Source organism: Cladophialophora bantiana (genome assembly GCF_000835475.1).
Source record: "Cladophialophora bantiana CBS 173.52 unplaced genomic scaffold supercont1.28, whole genome shotgun sequence".
NCBI classification, from domain to species: Eukaryota; Fungi; Ascomycota; class Eurotiomycetes; order Chaetothyriales; family Herpotrichiellaceae; genus Cladophialophora; species Cladophialophora bantiana.
The window spans coordinates 115,429-133,938 of NW_015971602.1; the positions used below are offsets into that span (position 1 = coordinate 115,429).

Genomic DNA, 18,510 nt, shown 5'->3' on the forward strand with positions numbered 1-18,510 from the left:
CTCAAGGTACTCGGCCCAAAGCTGTCTATCATTTCCCCAATTTGTCCCGTTTTCCCCCTCCCCTTTCTGGAAATCCTTCTTTTATCCCACCGATGAATCTTCTCACCCCGCCCGATAATAACCGCCCCAGCACTGTCTGGAACATCTTCCGCTCTCTCCTCGCTTGCTCCCTTCTTGTTCAAGGATCAAGTGGAGGAACCTCACCCCTTCCTCCTCCACTTCTCTCTCGCCTGCATTCTACCTATCATATCACATGTACACCGCTGGTACGGTCCAGTTGCGAACGTTGCCCACCCCTGCGTACTCGGTGGTACGCACCTAGTCGACATAGAAATGAACATAGGTATGGGACACCAGACCATTATCCACCTCCCTAATCTGCCCCGTCAATAAGGCAGTCTTTTCTTTTTTTTTTTTTTTTCCCTCCCCTTTCTCCGTGTTTTGCCACTGGGCACCAGCTCACTGTGCAACCCTCGCTTCCACATCTGGAGAATGATTTCCCTCCTCCCGCCGCCCGGTTCCCCGGTCCCGATTCATGAGGGTACTCCGATGTGGCGTGGCTTTCAATTCGCCCGGTCCCAGCACTAAGACATGGCTCGACAGATCCCACGCCAAACTTCGGCATCCCGAAGTACTTGTTACTTGAAGCATGCACAAACAAAGATCAGCAGCGGCACTCGTCATTCCGCATTAGTCGTGCGGCATAAGCGAACAACGACCAAGACAGGGAGGGACAGGGCGAGAGGGATATCGGTCCTCGCCGACGGGCGTGTTGATAGGTTCACCTTCCGCAGCCCGCTGACCACCTGCCTCCACTACACCGCTTCACTTGGTTGAGATTTCCAGTCGACGATGTAGCTCGGGTCCTGTGTTGCGAAGCTCAGGCTGTCAAAAGGACCAGGGTGACGGAACTCTATGTGTTGTGGGTGCCTCGTTGAAATTTCTTTTGTTCAGCCTCTCCCTCTCCTGACTGGCAATCCCCCGGGGCAATTCGTCGATCAATGCCCAAAGGTGGCTGATGCCAATCAAGGCGAGGAGAGCGGAAACTACATCCATTCATACCTATGTATCGTGTCTGCTCAAACACCGGGGCCTTGCCTGACATGCCACAAACCAGCCAAGGCCGAAATTTGAGTTTCATTCCTCTCACTCCTATGTTTCGGAAGCCCGTACCTTGTAGTCGTAACTCATGTATCCATGCATGCCGTTTTGTCTTCTGGTACTATGTCCACTTTTTCATTTCACATCAGAGATGGGTATCAAATAGTCCTATATAGCTCGCGTAACCTCATGGGCCCGATTCAGCATCCAACACCCACCAAGAGGTCCCAAAACAAACAACCAAGCCAAAAACAAATAGGAAATGACATTCAAGCCGTAGATCATATCTACACCACCTCCGAGAAGTAGCGTTTGCTCGTGTGTCTCCCAGGGGACCGTGGATCGGGCGGTAAGGGACCGCTGTGGTGCACTACATGGGGGCGGAAGACTGCATCCACAGGCGGCATCCAGTCGTCCAGACCTAATGGGAAGTACTCGTACAGTTGATCCGCACTCTCGCCATCGGCATTGAATGGCAGTCCTGATTTTGTTGGGAGAAGTTCTGGTCTATGCGGCACTGCTGGCACCGACCCTGGACCGTTTATCGTGGCCATGGAGCTCGGAACGCTTGTCATTGATACTTGGTGAGAATGCGGTCGAGGTCGGGGTCCCAATTGGTTGGGACCCTGCCTAGGTGAAGTACCAGCATTGCCCGTATACGTCCCGGACGGGCCTTTGTTGACAAGCGAAGGAGAAGGATTCGAGGTTGGAGGCCGGGATGAATGTCTTGATCCTTGTTGCGGCGGATGAGGGCTGCCGCCCTCATCGTCACTGCCAAAATGCAAGCTCATCGGCCGACTTCCTGGCGCCATTTCTTGAGGGAACGTAAACGGGAATGTGCCCGGTGTTCCTAGGTCGGCGGTGCCGTCTGGAAACGCTGGCACTGGAGGATTCAAGGCAGTCGAGTAGGGGGTGGCAAGAGACTCTTGAACACCCTGTGACACCCAGTTGGCGCCGTCGATCTCAGCGGGCTTGATGTCGATATTGTCATAACCGACCACCATCTGCCTTGTCTCCTCGGCGGGTGTCTTGATTTTGGGGGCTGAAGTGACCTGAGGTACCGAAGTTTGACTGTTCGTAGCTCGCGATGCTGGCGGCAGGTGTTTACGAGCTGTCGAGCTGTTGCTTAGGGGTAGGTCTTTCCGTGCGGCAAAGTTGCGAGGGCTCCGGCCTCGGACAATAACTGCTCCTGAATGAGCTTCGGCAATAGAAATCTTGCCGCCTGTCGATAATGAGGCCATAATCTTCAAGTGGAGCGTGAAGTGTTGTTGCAACTCCTTCCGTCGGCCATTGTTAGCAGTCGCTATCCGGAATTGAAGCCTCTTCCACTGAATAGGGAAGGTCGCAAAGTCTGTATCCAGGTCTTGTCCAGTCATCTTGTCTAATGGAATTGTGGGAGGTTCTCGTTCCACCTTGTCCTCTGGCTTAGGCGCTTCTCCCGAAGCCGGCGTCTTCCACGGCACCGAAATGATCTTAACCGAGTTCCCTTCGACAGACTCAGTAGCTGACACTGCGAGCTCCAACTCGTAGATGGGAATTCTCGATCCGTCATCGGTGAAAACATATCTGAGGTTCCGGGGAAGCGTCACGGAGCCGGTGATTTGGAACAAATTGCGTCGGTAACACGTCAATTCTGGAGGAGGTGGAGGAGTGTCGGCAGTGGCCGGCCATTGAGACTCGGCCAAGAAGAACATGCCGTGCAGTTGGGCACTGATGTTGACTGATGACCGACGAAATGAGTCGTCCAGGAGGGTGAAGTTGTACTGTGGCATTGAGAAGCTGAGGTATTTGCTGTCGCGATCAATAGAGGGACTCTCGGGCAGTCCTTCAGTGGGCACTCGCTCGAACTGAGACATTGTGCTTTCGGCGAAAGGGTCTTCGAGGTTGGACGAGTAACGTTTCAGCATCGCAGGGTGCTGCAGGTTACTCGAAGGTGCAAAACTGAGGTCGTCGCCGCTAGAATATGTTAGACGTCCTGCCATTGAGCAGTCGCTCCCGGGGTAGGCAACATTACCTCATATATGGCTCCGAGTCGAAGTTGGAGTATGATTCCTGCAAATCCATCACCGACGGAACACTCATGTAGTCAAGATTTTGCAGATTGCCGCCGCCAAAGGGCATTGGACTGTGCAAGTAGGGCATCGCGAGAGGATCATAGCCATCCATGGTGGCGGCCATGCGTTTGTGTGCGTGTATTTGGCTGGGTGCGTGAGGGCGGATGGTGGGTGCGGAGTTTTGGGGTTGGAGGGCGCGAGAGCTGCGCCAAACGAGGCCACAGAGCTTTGAAAAGAGGAAATCTGTTATTGAATAGAGAAGAAAATTCTCGCCGGCATTCTCGAGAGCAAGATAATGCTCACGAAAGCGCCACCGTCAAAGAGGACAGAAAATTGGAATATCGATGAGCCGCCCCGGGGGAGGGTTCTAGGTTGTGGTTTGTTAATCAGCAACGGACCCGTCTAAGCAGGCGAGCAGTCTGGTCCCAAGTGCGTGTGTACACTGAACAGAGCTGTTGGACTCTTCGCTCCCACTTTTTGAATGAATCAAGGAAGCAGGAGGCGGGCACTGTAGCCGGGGGGTGTGGCAGCCGAGTTGGTAGGCCTGGAGGAGTTGAAGCAGTCTCTCAAGTCGATTCCGCAGCTTGGCAGTGACGACAAACGACTCGAGGATTATGAGATGAGGCAAATCTCAGCGGTAAATGAGCTCAAGGAATTGGCAAGGTCGATTTCAAAACAAAAAAGGGCTCGCCGGGAGGTCCAAATACGAAGAGAGATGGGGGGGAGGATGTGGAAGGTGATTTGACTGTCTGGACTGACTCGAGGTCATTGCAGCATTTAGACTTCTGTTGGCTGTTGTTTGTTTGTTCTGGAGGTTGTGAGTGAGATACGTAGGTAGAGATGCCGCCCAAAGGCATGGCCCAGTACCAGGAAGCCAGGTGCCACGGGTGACAGAACACTTTGCACCGGTGGCTGGTTCGGGAGAAGGCAAAACTGAGTCTTCTAGAAGGAAACGGGGCAGAGCCAGGCAGGCGCTAGAGGGCAAAGAGGAAGCTTGGAGGCAAACGGGCTTAGCTGGGTGGGGTCGCCTTTATCATGCTCATGCCTTTGCTCCGTCATTGTCCCGGGCCTCTTGCCTGGAAGATCTTAGGTTCCTGGGGGGGCCTGGGTATCCCAGCAGGCACCTTCCAGCAGGCACCTACTGGTAGGAAGGCGAGTACTCGGTAGTTGTACCTAGTGGTAGGTCCTGACCGACAGTTCGCTCTCTCCGAACCACCCGACCCTCGCTCCCCCTTTATTTCATTCCCACCTGGGGGGGGAGGAGGGGGCGAGAGCAGGAGACCTAACAAAGTACTGCTCGTAAGGGGTCAGTTCGTGCTCATTGTCCAGGTCTCAAGGTCCCAAAGAGCGACGACCCACCACCATTCCTCACCGTCCAAGCCATTGAATCACTCTGCAGCAGCCCCTCGCCCCCTCATGCACCGAAGCCGCCATGGAAAACACTTGGAAGGCCCTTTTGAGCCAGGAGAGTTCCGATTAGCCGCATCGTCCGCATCGTCTTTAGCAACCTTGCTGGCCCCAAATCATATGCAGTCATTGCACCGCCCCTCTATCACGCGACGGTCCAGTCAGACTGCGCTGTGCTTGCTCACTTTGCTCACCTCTACCTCTCCGTCCAGTCGCAGGATTTCACCACCGCATTCTCTTCAAACTAGTCTAATTCCTCCCGTGTCTCAATCGCTGATCATCGATTGCGCCGAGAGCCTGCAGAGCCTGACATGCATGAGAATGGTTTGTTCGTTCCCTGCGCGCGCTTGCGCTTGCCCATTGTGGAAAAGCCAGACAGTGCGAAGGGTGAGGGACCTGATGGACCTGATGGACCTGATGGACCTGATGGCGCATCATGCCCTAATCATGCAGGCCTACGGCTGATCTTAGACTTCTAACCACTTCACCACTTCCTCCAAAAAGCAACTCTGTGCGACCAAGGCAGGTCCCTGCCTTACCCTGTCCTACGAGCAGCCTCGCATCACCCGCGCGAAGCGTACCCTGTCGACGAGCTGACGCTGGTGACGCTACCCGTTCCCGGCACTGAAATGCACTTCCGGCGGTCAGATCAGACAACGGAGAATCGTGGGCGAGAGACAACCGGACCGAGAAAAACAAGTGAAGCCAAACAACAGCCGGCCCATGACGTTTTCGCTCTAAAGGACCACCCTGCCTTAGTGGATCGTGTGAGACACCGAACAAGCCTGAGGCCGCTTGGCTCTGATGGACGCTAACCAGCCCGAAATTCCGCACCGCAGTTGGTCTGGCAAATGCTGTTCCCTGGGCTTCTTTTTCCAGAAACTCACTCTATCTTCCTAATACGATCTGCTCCGTGCTCTCCGTATTGCTCCAGCCAGCTAGCGTCCTTCCCACATTTCGCACTAAGTTGCTCCGGGCCATGGCAAACTATCCAATGTCCGCCTTCACCCAATGAGCGTCTCCTGATCTTCTACCAAATCGCGGCAAAGACGACCCGAAGTTGAAAGTCGCCAGCCCGTGTTCGCTATCACGATCATATCAGCAGATAGACATATCTGCCATATATATGTGGAGAGACAGCGGCGGCGTCCGAATTATATGAGGGTCTCGCTCCTCATGATCGGGGGGATTCAAAATGAGGATTGCCTTGAAGTGGGTCGGCGCTTAACTTCTTTTCTACTGTCGCCGACCTGGGTGTCTGCTACAGCATTGTCAAGAGGTCTGCCAAATAAGTAACAAGGGTAGGGCATCGGGAAAGCTTACAAGTACATCGAATGATCGACCCATCCGCCGGATTCTGACATCCATGCAGCAGTGTTAGGACTGGGCGACGGCAACTGCCATCTACCCAGTGCTAAGCGATATCAGTTGTGAATGTCCCTGGATAAGCAGCCTCAGGAGTTGCTTCCGGCTGTGCTCAGGGGCCCCTTGGTGGTACAGTAAAACGTGTCGCGGTGGTCCTGATCGTTCCTGCCACTCATGTCGCGGACATCATTGTCCAGTGAACCGGATCACTGGAGATCTCCTCGAAACTGTTGCTAATGATAAAGCCCAAGCCCTTTAGGCCGCTAATTGAAACATCTTCACGGGTCTATAGAGAGAGAAAGGGAGATCAGTTAGTCGCGTCCTCGGAGCCTGACGAGGGTTTCGCCACTTACATAATCCAGGAGCAGGGTCCGCAAGCCTTGTTTCTTGATCTGACGTATTCCCAATAGGACGAGGCCTTGGAAAAGCGAGACTCGATCGCTGTACATGGTCGAAATGACTGGGGACGACAAACACGCCGTTCCAACCTGTTTGTACAGCGACGGAACATGGCGGGCAATCCGAGACTCTGCTCGACACATCAAAATACTGCCTAGAATAGACTGGTCAGATGCCCGTTTAGCTCGAATGATGCCGCAGCCTTCTTTGTTGCTAAGGGCCATTTGGTAAATGCCTCGTACATCCGTCCGTGCGCATCTTGTGAGATGTTCCATCATCACTTCAGCGTACTCGGCCCCGTGAACCAGATCATATTTGACCTCAGGACTTGTCAGCGCCTGAGCTAGGCCTTCGGGAGCAATCCAGATTGACAAATCGCGAATTATCATGGTTGCCACGGGTGTCGAAAGCGAAACGTTCCACCCGAGTTTCGCAAACCACTGACGAAGGCGTTTGTATTCCACTGGATCCAGTTTAGGAATCCCCAGATACACATGCGGGAACCTCACACCAAGCTGAAACTTGGTAATGCCTTTCTTCTGGAGCAAAGCCCGGACAGCACGGTCGTGTAAAGAGTGCCCAATGGATAATCGTCGGCGCGCAGGGTCCACGATGATGGCACCGATATGCCCAACGCCGCTGTTCTTGAAATAATATGTGGTGCAGAATCCAAAAAGCTCTTTTGTGCTGCTGTTCCTGACTACAAAATGCGCCTCTTCCACATCTGGATCACGGAGGAGAAAAGTGCCGGTCACGGCGTTCTTCAGCGCTGCTGCATTCACCGCAGGCTCATTCTGGGATTGAATGAGGAGGGCGTCCAATGCTGCTGAGTCTCGCTCTTCGCTGAAGCTTTCCACAAGCCACTGCTGTCTGGTGTGGCTAGTCTGATGCTTCTGGCTAAATGAGCCCGGCAACACACCAGACGGGGTAAGCTCACCGTAAAGTACTTGGACCAGCGCCTGCATGGCAGTCTCGGTGAAATCATAGGTACAAACATATGTTCCAATCGACGTATCCGATGCAAAGTCGAAAGGGGAGCTGACGGCGACCACGACGCAAGGTTTTTCTCGCGGAGTGCCGTCCGCTCCCACCGACAACTTGCACAGCATGGATATGTGTTTTGCAAATGCATTTTGATACATGTTTCGACCCGCATCGGCAGTAATGACTATCACTGCCCGTGCTCGGTTCAACAGGTTTTCATGGAGAGGTCTCACTCCATTTGCGGTATATGAAGTGTGAGAGATTTTGCCATTGCGATATCGGGCGAGCGTCCGACCCAGTTCTCGGAAGACTTGCTCGCCACTCATGATCGACGTATTCGTATCGATACTCGGACTTCGCCCTAAATGAGGTACTGTTGACGCCTCATTTTGCAGGAGATGAAATAGTGCGGACGCCGGTAATGGTTTGACTAAGGGCGTTAACAGGAGGAGCTCTTCCTCGGATTTAATCACTCTCGACAACGGCAGATAGTTTTTCTGATCTCGAACCACGGTGATTGATTTGTTATAAGCTGTAGTTGACAGGCTTGTGTGAAGAGGCTGTAATCGTGAGAGATTCTCAATTCCTGCCGGCGCAAACGCCGTTTCCCAGGAGGTATATTTTTTCTTCATGTTGAGGATTCTCTGCACCGACTCTTGCACACGGAATCTTTCAATCATACCATTATCCAACCCAGCCGTTAGACCATTGATGGCGTCTTCTTGGACCGACAGAGTTCGGCAGGTCAGGATCAGGTCACAGCCGGCCTTGAAGGCCATAACTGTCCCACCACTGATGCCGATGTTGCGGCTGAGAGCCTCCATTTCCAGGCACTCTGAAACGACGACGCCCTCAAAGCGCATTTCGTGCCGCAACAGATCTCGGACAATCTGCTCCGAGAGACAGGCGTGCATGACGTTGACCTGAGAAGACGCCATGGCAACACCCCCAACCATCATCGCATCGACGCCGTGGGCAATCGCCGCACGAAAAGGAACCAAAGCACTTTGGCTCAGGTTCTCCAGCGAGTCTGTAATGGTAGGCACATCGTCTGGGACGCCAAAGAATTCGAGATTGCCGTAAGAGGGGAAATGTTTGCCGCAGGTCGCAACGCCGCCTTCTTGGTAACCTTTGATGCATTCAACGCCATATGCTGAGACTTCATGGGGGTCATCGCCTACGGATCGAACACCAAGAGGCTGGTTTCTGGCATTGGTCAGGACATCCAGCACCGGTCCCAGGATCCAGTTGATACCACACGAGTTCAATTCTTGAGCGGTGGCTCTGGCAATGTCCTTTGCCAATTTCTTGGATCCGGTAGCAGCCAAGCCCATGGCACTAGGGAACTGACGAATATAGACCTCATCGTACAGGCTGTTGACACCACCGTTTTCCTGGTCGAGAGCAATCAAGAGGGGAACTGGATGACCAGCCTGGCGAGCAAGAGTCTGGAGATCCAGCACAAGCTGGGTCGCCTGTTCGGCAGCTGTTGGAATGTCATGTCAGTGACCCAATAGAAAAGCCAGCAAGAGCACAGAGGAGAACAGGAGACGGCACATTTGAGGTTTTGGGCCTTGAGCAGTATGGAGCCAACGTGGTACTTCTCAATCAAGACCTTGACCTGGTCAGTGACGGATGTACCATCAAAGCCCATCATAAACAACTGGCCCAGCTGTCTACCAGATATATAGTTAGCTATGGTGCGTCTTACGGGTTGAGGATGACGCCAGAGCATACCTCGATTCGTCCCACACGGCGGGCACGTCCCCGTTGGTGGTGGCCACGGCCATGATGAGATGAAGCGACTAGTTCCCCACATGCACCGTGATTGGATGGAGAGGTGAGCAGGATTAGGCTGGGCAGACCGGACAAGAGAGGAAATGGAGCAGGAGGAGAGTTCGGATTCGGGGCAGGAATCGGTTCAGGAGGAGCATGGACCTGGGCCAGTGAAGAGCCGCGGATGGCGAGTTGCGCGTGGCATCAGAGAAGCTGTGAGTGAAGCAACGCGAAACGTGGGAGCGGACAAACAAGCTGATGTTGCATTTTGGAGGAGAAAGTGTCGCAACGTAGTGTTGGTAGTGTCGGGAGGAGAATGTAATGGTGGGAGAGAGGGCACCGAGATGGCACCTTTGCACCGAAGAGACCGTTACACTGGGACGAGTCACGTGCGAGGGTGAGACAATGTTTGCCTTGTTTGCTTCCCACTTCTCAATCCCTCCCACCCTATCACTCTCCTCCTCCTTCCTGTTGGCTGTGCTCGTTGTCCTATCTCGCTGACTTCATCGGCTGCTTCCTGCCTGTCCCGCTGATACCGTGTCCAGTCTTCCCAGCGCCAGCACTCCGGACGTCTGCCGAGTGTGGGTGCTCCATCGGTTGGATGACAGTATTGCAACTGTTGCAGCACCAGGAGTCTGTTCCTCCGCTGCCTTCTGTAAAATTCTCTTCTGTGCCACCAAGTGCCCTACTCTCCGCATTCTGGCCCCTACATATGTAATCCTCTCATGATGGCCTGGCAGTGGCTGATGGTTCTGCTACGGGCTACGTCAACGGTTTGTTGCTGATCTATTTTACTCTCATCCCCCCGCCTCCGCAATTGACGTGCCGTGACCAACCTCTCCCAGCTCGTTGCCCTCTCGCGGACTTTGGAGAAAGCTCATACTCACAATGAAGGTCATCATCCGCGACGACAAAGATAGTGCCTCCAAGTACGCCGCCCGATATATCATCCATCGCATCAATGCCTCCGCGCCGACCCCCCAAAGGCCCTTTGTTCTGGGACTACCCACGGGCAGTAGCCCCGAGATCATCTACAAATACTTAGTGGAAGCGCACAAGGCTGGTGAGGTGTCATTCGCCAATGTCGTGACTTTCAACATGGACGAATACGTGGGCTTGCCCGAAGAGCATCCCGAATCCTACCACAGTTTCATGTACAAGCACTTTTTCGCCCACGTCGATATCAATCCTGAGAACGTCAATATTCTTGACGGGAATGCCCCTGACCTCCGAGCCGAATGTGCCGCCTATGAAGAAAAGATTGCCCGTGCCGGCGGAATCGACCTTTTCTTGGGTGGCATTGGACCAGATGGACACATTGCATTCAACGAGCCTGGTTCTTCATTACGGTCAAGAACCAGGGTCAAGACGTTGGCAGAAGATACAATCCGGGCCAATTCACGGTTCTTTGGCGGCGATCTCAGCCAAGTTCCCAAACAAGCATTGACGGTGGGTGTGGGCACAGTGATGGACGCTCGGGAGGTGCTAGTCATCGTCCTAGGCTCTAACAAGGCGGTCGCTCTGGCCAAAACCATCGAGGGGGGCGTCAGTCAAATGTGGACCTGCAGCGCACTGCAGATGCACGAAAATGCCATGATTGTGTGTGACGACGCCGCCACAGACGAAATGCTCGTGAAAACAGTCAAGGTAAGCACGCGTCCAACACAGGTTTCTTTTTCTAGAGCATACCCACTAATCTGCTGTTGTTCTCCGCAGTATTTCAAGAGCATCGAACAAGTCTCAGCAGAACAGGAGACCGCCAAAGCCACCCCTCAGCGGTCGCAGGTCCGGTTGGACAACTGGCGCGCGGGCCTGAAGGAGCTGAGAATCGATACGGAGAAGAAGGACCTACTGGATCAAGAGGATGGAGAATTGACACCGGACAGCATGTCGTCAAGGCTGGTGGACTCGGCGATTGCCATGAACGACAAGAAGATGGACGATTTCATGTTCGACCGTATGGGCTCCCGTGTTTCGACCTTTGCGGCCTAAAACGAATGGATGGATTGGATTTTATTAGGGTTTCGAAAATCAGGAGATTTGCAAGTCTTTGCAGCACCACTGCTTGGTCCAGAGACGGTGATGGCGGTGGTAACGGTTGATGCTCTACGAAAGAATTTTCTCTCGCTTTTGGTCTAACCATGTTAGGTCCTAGTTACAGTACTTTAGTAGGCGATGGTGGTTTTGGTTGGGGGTTTGCATTGGTTCAGCAAGCGAGATCCAGGGATAAAAATTCCTTCTCGGCACTGGTGCGGAGGAAGTGCTGTATGGGATACTATTTGAGATTATTTTTTGAAGCAGGCAAACAAAGCGATGCGCTATCAAACATCCCCGCTCCCAGAACATTAAAGGGTTGTGTAGAGCTAGTGTGTCGTTATAATTTCGCAAACACAGTCGGGACATTCCCTCCCATTTCCACCAGCGTACTCTTATTCCGCACCCAGGCCTCCAGGCCTCTCCGTCCATTCTCGACGCCGACACCGCTCTGCTTCCACCCACCGACGGCCATCTCGGCCGGGGACTCGCCCCAGGTATTGATCCAGGTGATGCCGGCTTGCAGCTGCCTGATGACGTGGTGGCACTGGTTGATATCCCTGCCGAAGACGCCGGCGGCGAGGCCCAGGGCCGTGCCATTTGCGCGCGCGACGGCCTCGTCGACAGAGTCGTAGGTCAGGATGGCCATGACGGGGCCGAAGATCTCCTCCCGTACGATCCTCATGTCGTCAGTGCAGTCGGAGAAGACGGTCGGTTGAACCCAGTATCCACTCCTCAGATGCGCGGGCAGGTCTGCGGGTTGGTTGAGGCCGCCATGGAGCAGCCTCGCCTTGTCGACCTCGATGCCGTGCTTGATGTACCCCGTCACTTTGTCGTAGTGGACCTTGCTGACCAGCGGGCCGAAGTTGGTGTTCATGTCCATCAGCTCGCCGGGGCGGATGTATTTCATCTTCTGCAGCAACACCCTCTCAAAGTCGGGCTTCAGGTGCTTGGGCACGAACACTCGTGTCCCGTTCGTGCAGACCTGGCCCGTGCTGAAGAAGTTGGCCATGATGGCTCCATCCACCGCCTGGTCAATGTCTACGTCCGGTAGCACGACCACGGGGCTCTTGCCTCCCAGTTCCATGGTCACGTACTTCATCTCTCCCGCGGCTGAGCCTGCAACCTTGCGACCTGTTGAGACTTGGCCGGTAAAACTGACCTTGGCGACGACCGGATGTTTCGTCAGGTAGGCACCCACCTCGCCGGGCCCGTAGACGACGTTGAATGCTCCGTCGGGGAGGCCAGCCTCTTTGTAGATCTCGGCGAGGAATTGCCCATGAAGCGGTGTCACCTCCGAGGGCTTGTATACCATCGTGTTTCCTGCGGCGAGGCAGGGAGCAGATTTCCAGAGCGCGATCTGAATGGGGTAGTTCCAGGCACCGATGCCCACACAGACGCCGAGCGGTTCCTTGGAGGTGTACACCCAAGCCGAATCGCGGAGTCGAAATGATTCACCATTCAAGCCGCCCGATGCGACTAGGTTGGCGAAATACTCGAGGACATCGGCGCCGGTCACAATGTCGACGGTGGAGGTCTCTGAGAAGGGCTTGCCGGTGTCTGTCGTTTCAATTCTAGCGAGCTCATCGTTCCGCGATCGAAGTATCGAGACGGCTTTGTGCAGTATTCTGGCTCGCTCAATGGGTGGTGTGCTGGACCACGAGGGGAAGGCAGCCTTTGCTGACGAGACGGCTGAGTCGATGGCGGACTGGGAGGATGTGTGGACTGTACAGACAGTTTTGCCTGTTGAGGGATCGACTGAAGGGAATGTGCTGGATGAGGAGGAGGACGGTTGAGGTTTTCCGGCGTAGAAGGAATGGCGCTCTGGGAGCATCATGATGGAGGAGGTGACGATGAGGTCTTGTGGAGGAGTTGATGTGTGAAAAGGTAGGAAGGTGTCGGTCTGGATTCTGTCTGTCTGTCTGTCTTTCTGTCTGTCTTTCTGTCTGTCTGTCTGTCTGTTTGTTTGTTTGTTTGTTTGTTGCCCACCGTCTCGTCTTAACTGAGGCCAGTCTTCTGTTTTTTTTTGGTACTTACTCCGCATGCATGTCCCCTGCAGCAGCTGCGTGCAAGGTGCGAGGCGGGCTAGTGCGGGGCAGCAATTAACGCACCCTTAACCAGCCTAATACTACCTCGTACTGTTCCGCCATATCCGCTATCACCAATACCATCACTATCACCATCACCGGATGCTTTGGCTGCTTTCCCGGCTCTTGGAGGGGCTTCTAGGTAGCTTCCACCCATCGCTTACTCGTCGCCCGTGATTCTTTCCCCCTTGCAGGCATCGATTTTCAACTCATCATTCCTCCCAGCGAATAACCCTCCGAGTCCCTCTTGATAGAGTGAGTGATAACCTTTCGCTATCTAATAGTACGGCACAAAGGTAGGTCCTCGAGAGGGTGTCCTCTATCAGCTTCTTTACCTTTTCAGGCAACATCAACCGCGCTCGCCTTCAGTATTGAATTTTTTTTTTGCCTCCACTCAGCCCTCTGGTTGCTTTCTGTTCACCGCCACCAGCCGACAGGCTGCATTTCCCATTTTGCTTCTGTGCCCCGACACCAGGGATCCGGTCCACACGTTGTAGTTGCTTCGCCCTGCGTCAAGTTGCAGGGCGCTCCCCAATCGCCGGACTGGCCAACCAGGGTTGACAAGGTTGGGAACATCCTCATCCTCGAAGCCCAGCAGCCATGACAGTGGACTGATACCATACCGACACGACCAAGTGACCAAGTACTTGTTACGCAATAGATTATGCGGGTCGCGGATTCCCCCAGGATATTTTTTCAATTGTCCATCGATCTGGTCCTGGTGACTTAAAATACCTGGACGTCTATTCCTACGCCGTCGACTGTCACCATCCTTCACCACTGATTTGTCCCAAGGACCCAATATGACGACCAATCATTTAGACGCTTCCGAAGTTGGTAGCTATGACTATCTCATTGTGGGAGGTGGTACAGCAGTAAGTGCGTGGTCAAAAGGAACGAGCAGGATGCTAAAGGCCTGTTACCTGATAGGGCTGTGTGATTGCATCCCGCCTGGCCGAATACCTCCCTCAGAAAAAGATCCTGTTGATAGAGGCCGGCCCCAGCGATTTTATGGATGACCGCGTCCTGGATCTCAAGCAATGGCTCAGCCTTCTTGGTGGAGAACTCGACTATGACTATGGCACCACCGAGCAACCAATGGGTATGTCGGCGTTTGATCTTCTTTCGACGAACCCGACTTTTCGCCAGGACTGACGGCCCAACTCTCAGGCAATTCTCACATCAGGCATTCTCGTGCCAAAGTCTTGGGCGGTTGTTCCAGTCACAACACGCTCATCTCCTTCCGGCCCTTTGAATATGACTGCAAGATCTGGGAGTCCATGGGCGCCAAAGGCTGGACCTTCCCTATGTTCATGCGCGTGTTGAACAAGCTTCGAAACACAGTCCAACCGGTCCATGCCCGCCACCGAAACCAGTTGTGCAAAGACTGGGTCCAGTCCTGCAGTACCGCCATGAACATCCCAATCGTACACGATTTCAATGCACACATCGCCGCGACTGGCTCGCTGAGAGAGTGTGTGGGCTTTTTTTCTGTCAGCTATAATCCAGATGATGGTCGGAGATCCAGTGCCAGTGTGGCCTACATCCATCCAATCCTCCGCGGCGAGGAACACAGACCGAACCTCAAGATTCTGACCAACGCCTGGGTCTCCCGGATCAATGTTCGCGACGATACAGTGACAGGCGTCGACATCACACTCCAGTCAGGCCAAAAATTATCTCTCACGGCACGGACTGAGACCATCCTCTGCGCTGGCGCCATCGACACGCCCCGTCTCATGCTTCTCTCCGGTCTGGGTCCGGCACAAGAACTCTCCTCTCTCTCCATTCCCGTGGTGAAGAACATCCCCGGCGTAGGGGAAAATCTGCTCGACCACCCGGAAACGATCATCATTTGGGAGCTCAACCAACCCGTCCCACCAAATCAGACGACCATGGACTCCGATGCCGGCATCTTTCTGCGGCGTGAAGTTCCCAACGCGGCAGGAACGAAGTCCACACCTACCAACCCAGCCGCGCTTCCAGATGGAAGCATCGCAGACGTAATGATGCACTGCTATCAGATTCCGTTCTGCTTGAACACGACGAGATTGGGGTATGACACTCCGATCAATGCGTTTTGCATGACTCCAAACATCCCTCGGCCTCGATCTCGAGGGAAACTATACCTCACTTCCTCCGACCCAAACGTCAAGCCAGCGCTAGATTTCCGCTACTTCACAGACCCCGAGGGCTACGACGCTGCCACCTTCGTCTTTGGGCTCAAAGCTGCGCGCCGGATTGCTCAGCAATCTCCATTCAAAGAATGGATCAAGCGTGAAGTGGCCCCCGGGCCGCAAATCCAGTCGGACGAAGCGTTGTCCGAGTATGCGAGAAAAGTCGCCCATACAGTCTACCATCCCGCGGGCACCACCAAGATTGGAGACGTGGACAAAGACGAAATGGCAGTGGTTGATGAGAATCTGAAGGTGAGGGGACTCAAAGGATTGAGAATCGCGGATGCGGGCGTGTTCCCGGCCATGACGACCATCAATCCGATGTTGACAGTGCTAGGCGTTGGGGAGAGATGTGCGGAGTTGGTTGCTATGGAGGCAGGCTGGAAGTTGAATGAGGTGGAAAAGAGTGGACAGGGTTGGGCAAATGACAAGAGTCTCAGACCCAGACTGTAAGTTGCGGGGAGGGAGAAAGGGGCAAGCAGTGTCGATGGAAGCAAGTCTCTTGATTCGGCCGGGGGCATGAGACATGATATGATAGCAAAGTATGAAATTCATTCATGACAGCTGTGGATGGGTGCTGTTCTGATGCTGGGATGTCTGGAGCCACAGTTTTGGTGGAATCCACGAGACCCCGGCCAAAGAGTGTGAACATCATCATGATGATAATGATTGAAGATGAGAAATACCACGCCGTTGCCCAACGAGGCGAAGCGAACAAGGAGGCTGTAGCGGTGCGTGTAGGCCGACGACAACTATTTGAATGTATGGAAACCCGACCAGGGCTCCTGGACTGAGAGGCACAACAATAAATTCAGGTTAGGTTAGTTAGATACAAAGGGCAGTGCAACATACCACACAGTGTCGCACGCCCAGACCCAAATGCAACATGACTTACATACTGCCTACTTACTCCCCTGGCTTAATCCTTCCGACCTTCAAGCTCTTGTCACGGTACATACGTATTCGCGGGACTGACAGGGTCGGGGTCGGGAGATTAAGGCTCGGCAGGGGAGACACGGAGCAGGACATGCCTATGCTCCATATACAGAGAGTTATATAGGTAGGGAGGCGAGAAGGGAATCTCGGATGTTCAGGAACTTCGACAGTGAATGGCCTGGCATTTACATGCATGCTCGCACGCATCGAAGGTCGAAATCGAAAGCAAATACCAGACAACCTCGGTGTTCCGTGCACCTGCTCTGCTGCGCCGCGCTGCCTTTGCTCTGGAACACTAGATAGCCCCCTCTCCCCGACCGTGCCGTGTCGTGCCCATTTGAGTCCAGGACTGGATGACAATCACCGCCATGACAGCGCTGGAAATCAGGCCCTTGGGCTGGTAGCGATGAGCTCGACTCTGTCAAGTCAGTCACCCACGCTGACCCCAGCCTTGTCCGCGTCCTTCGGCTCTGTTTTTTGTGGCTCCATTCCTTCTGCTGCCTCGTTCCCGCCTTTGTCGGAGCTCGACACGTCGGTGGCTTTGCTTTCCACCATCTCAACAGCATCATCCCCGTCATCGTCCTCCTCTGGAATACTCAACTTCTTTTCCAGCGCTCTAATCTCCTCCGGTGTCGCTTCACCAATGTCACTCCCGCGATGCTGCCTGCGTGGCGCTGCCTGCTGGGGTAAACTTGTAGAAGATCCGACATTGATTTCATTCTTGGGCACCGCGATCGAAGACTGTGATGCAGTCGATGTGTCTGGCTGCTCTGCTAGAACCTTATCGCTCTCTTCTATTGGTGTAACGTCACTTAGCCTCGACTTCGACTTTGTGATGCTACTCGATCGTCGTATTTCGAGAATTTGTTCTTCTTTTGACGACGCCGCCTCTTCTCCGCCGCCTGCAATCAGTTTATCTCTTGACTCGGCGATTTTGTCGACAGATGTTCTTGCTGCGCCCTCCGAGGCAAGTTGAGCTGGCGTTTTGGCGGCCGTGACCTCCTTGGCCGTGTCGGCCGACTCCGCCGCCGCCTCCGTGCTCAATCTTTCAGCTGTGGCCGTGGGCACTTGGTCTGTAGTGCTCTGTCCCTTGGTGGGAACTGCTGCGGCTTTGGCAGGCTGGGCAGTAGCGCCTTTCTTTTGGGTTGCTTTGGCTGCGGCTTCCGCGCCCAACTGCCGAATGGCCATGTTCATGTGAGATTCGGCCGACTTCTGTGATAAAGCTGGCTTTGCATCTCCGGCTGCAGTATGCTTTTCCTTCTCTGTCGGTTCCGCAATAGATATGTGGCGGGTTTCGGACGAGGCGCGAGAGGGAGGGCCGGATGAAGAAGCACTCGTTGCCGGAACTTGTGGAGCCAGATTCGTGGTGGTGGCCAGGCCGCCAAAATCCTGAGTTGCAGCAATTTGCTCTTTGAGCTCGCCATACTCATTCCACTCCTCGATTTGCTCGAGATCCTGAAGATATTGATTAGCGGTTATGGGTGTCAGAATCGGGCCGACTACAACATACGCCGATAATTTCTCCATATTTGACCAGGCCCGGCAGCTTTCTTCCCTTGGATCTCCTGCCCCATAGCATACGGGCCTTCTCATCCGTTGCACAATCTAGTGCTCGAAAGGGGATCTTGTTGGCCTTGAGGATGGTTTCCAGCCTTGAAGTCGCGGTAATGATGTGAGAGGATCCGGCTGTGAGGGAGGTATAGAGGTAGAGCGTCGGGTCGGTGGAGTAGGATGTAGCCGCCATGATGGTCGGTATTGGCGGGATGAGGGAGATATCGGACAGGAAGGAAAGACAGTCGTAACTTTGCTCGCAATCGAGGCGAAATCCCTAAGTACTGAAATGAAAGTGGGCAGCGGCTGAGGGACTTATCCTGTGGTCTTGTGATAAGACGAGAAGAGCAATTGTCAGGAAGAGCTGACAATGACACGAGGGGCACAGACGTGAACTGACCGACAAGAGGGGAGGATCAAAAAACAATAGTGCACAGAACACACATATCAAAGAGATCTGGCAAACGACATGGAGAATGGCGCGTCTAGGTGTACCTTGTAAGTGGCTGCTGGTCAAGTCACTTGGATCAATTCCACAGGGTTAGGTCTGCCTCTACGCAGATCAATTGCTCCGCCGGCAGGACGGGGAACTTGGAAGGTTGGTGGTGGTGATGTCATCTGTGCCAAGCCTTCAAATGA

At 54.0% G+C, this 18,510-nt stretch overlaps 6 protein-coding genes across 6 annotated transcripts; 2 read left to right on the top strand and 4 right to left on the bottom strand.

The window, feature by feature from the left end:
• Positions 1 to 1,388: 1,388 nt before the first annotated feature.
• Z519_12336 (uncharacterized protein) lies at positions 1,389 to 3,267 on the bottom strand (the record flags this gene model as incomplete). The annotated part of the gene is made up of 2 exons (XM_016770042.1): positions 1,389 to 3,057; positions 3,116 to 3,267. The coding sequence occupies 2 exons, from the start codon at positions 3,265 to 3,267 to the stop codon at positions 1,389 to 1,391; spliced, it is 1,821 nt and encodes a 606-aa protein (XP_016613708.1).
• Positions 3,268 to 6,099: 2,832 nt separating this feature from the next.
• On the bottom strand, positions 6,100 to 9,100 carry Z519_12337 (uncharacterized protein; the record flags this gene model as incomplete). The annotated part of the gene is made up of 4 exons (XM_016770043.1): positions 6,100 to 6,213; positions 6,281 to 8,796; positions 8,868 to 8,986; positions 9,048 to 9,100. The coding sequence occupies 4 exons, from the start codon at positions 9,098 to 9,100 to the stop codon at positions 6,100 to 6,102; spliced, it is 2,802 nt and encodes a 933-aa protein (XP_016613709.1).
• Positions 9,101 to 9,974: 874 nt separating this feature from the next.
• Z519_12338 (glucosamine-6-phosphate deaminase) lies at positions 9,975 to 11,078 on the top strand (the record flags this gene model as incomplete). The annotated part of the gene is made up of 2 exons (XM_016770044.1): positions 9,975 to 10,733; positions 10,803 to 11,078. The coding sequence occupies 2 exons, from the start codon at positions 9,975 to 9,977 to the stop codon at positions 11,076 to 11,078; spliced, it is 1,035 nt and encodes a 344-aa protein (XP_016613710.1).
• A 382-nt stretch (positions 11,079 to 11,460) lies between these two features.
• Z519_12339 (uncharacterized protein) lies at positions 11,461 to 12,957 on the bottom strand (the record flags this gene model as incomplete). The annotated part of the gene is made up of 1 exon (XM_016770045.1): positions 11,461 to 12,957. One exon carries the CDS (start codon positions 12,955 to 12,957, stop codon positions 11,461 to 11,463), a length of 1,497 nt encoding a protein of 498 aa, XP_016613711.1.
• Positions 12,958 to 14,010: 1,053 nt separating this feature from the next.
• Z519_12340 (uncharacterized protein) lies at positions 14,011 to 15,837 on the top strand (the record flags this gene model as incomplete). Its single annotated transcript, XM_016770046.1, has 3 exons — positions 14,011 to 14,082; positions 14,138 to 14,309; positions 14,378 to 15,837. The coding sequence occupies 3 exons, from the start codon at positions 14,011 to 14,013 to the stop codon at positions 15,835 to 15,837; spliced, it is 1,704 nt and encodes a 567-aa protein (XP_016613712.1).
• Positions 15,838 to 16,746: 909 nt separating this feature from the next.
• On the bottom strand, positions 16,747 to 18,064 carry Z519_12341 (uncharacterized protein; the record flags this gene model as incomplete). The annotated part of the gene is made up of 2 exons (XM_016770047.1): positions 16,747 to 17,775; positions 17,831 to 18,064. 2 exons carry the CDS (start codon positions 18,062 to 18,064, stop codon positions 16,747 to 16,749), a joined length of 1,263 nt encoding a protein of 420 aa, XP_016613713.1.
• Between the last annotated feature and the right edge of the window lie 446 nt (positions 18,065 to 18,510).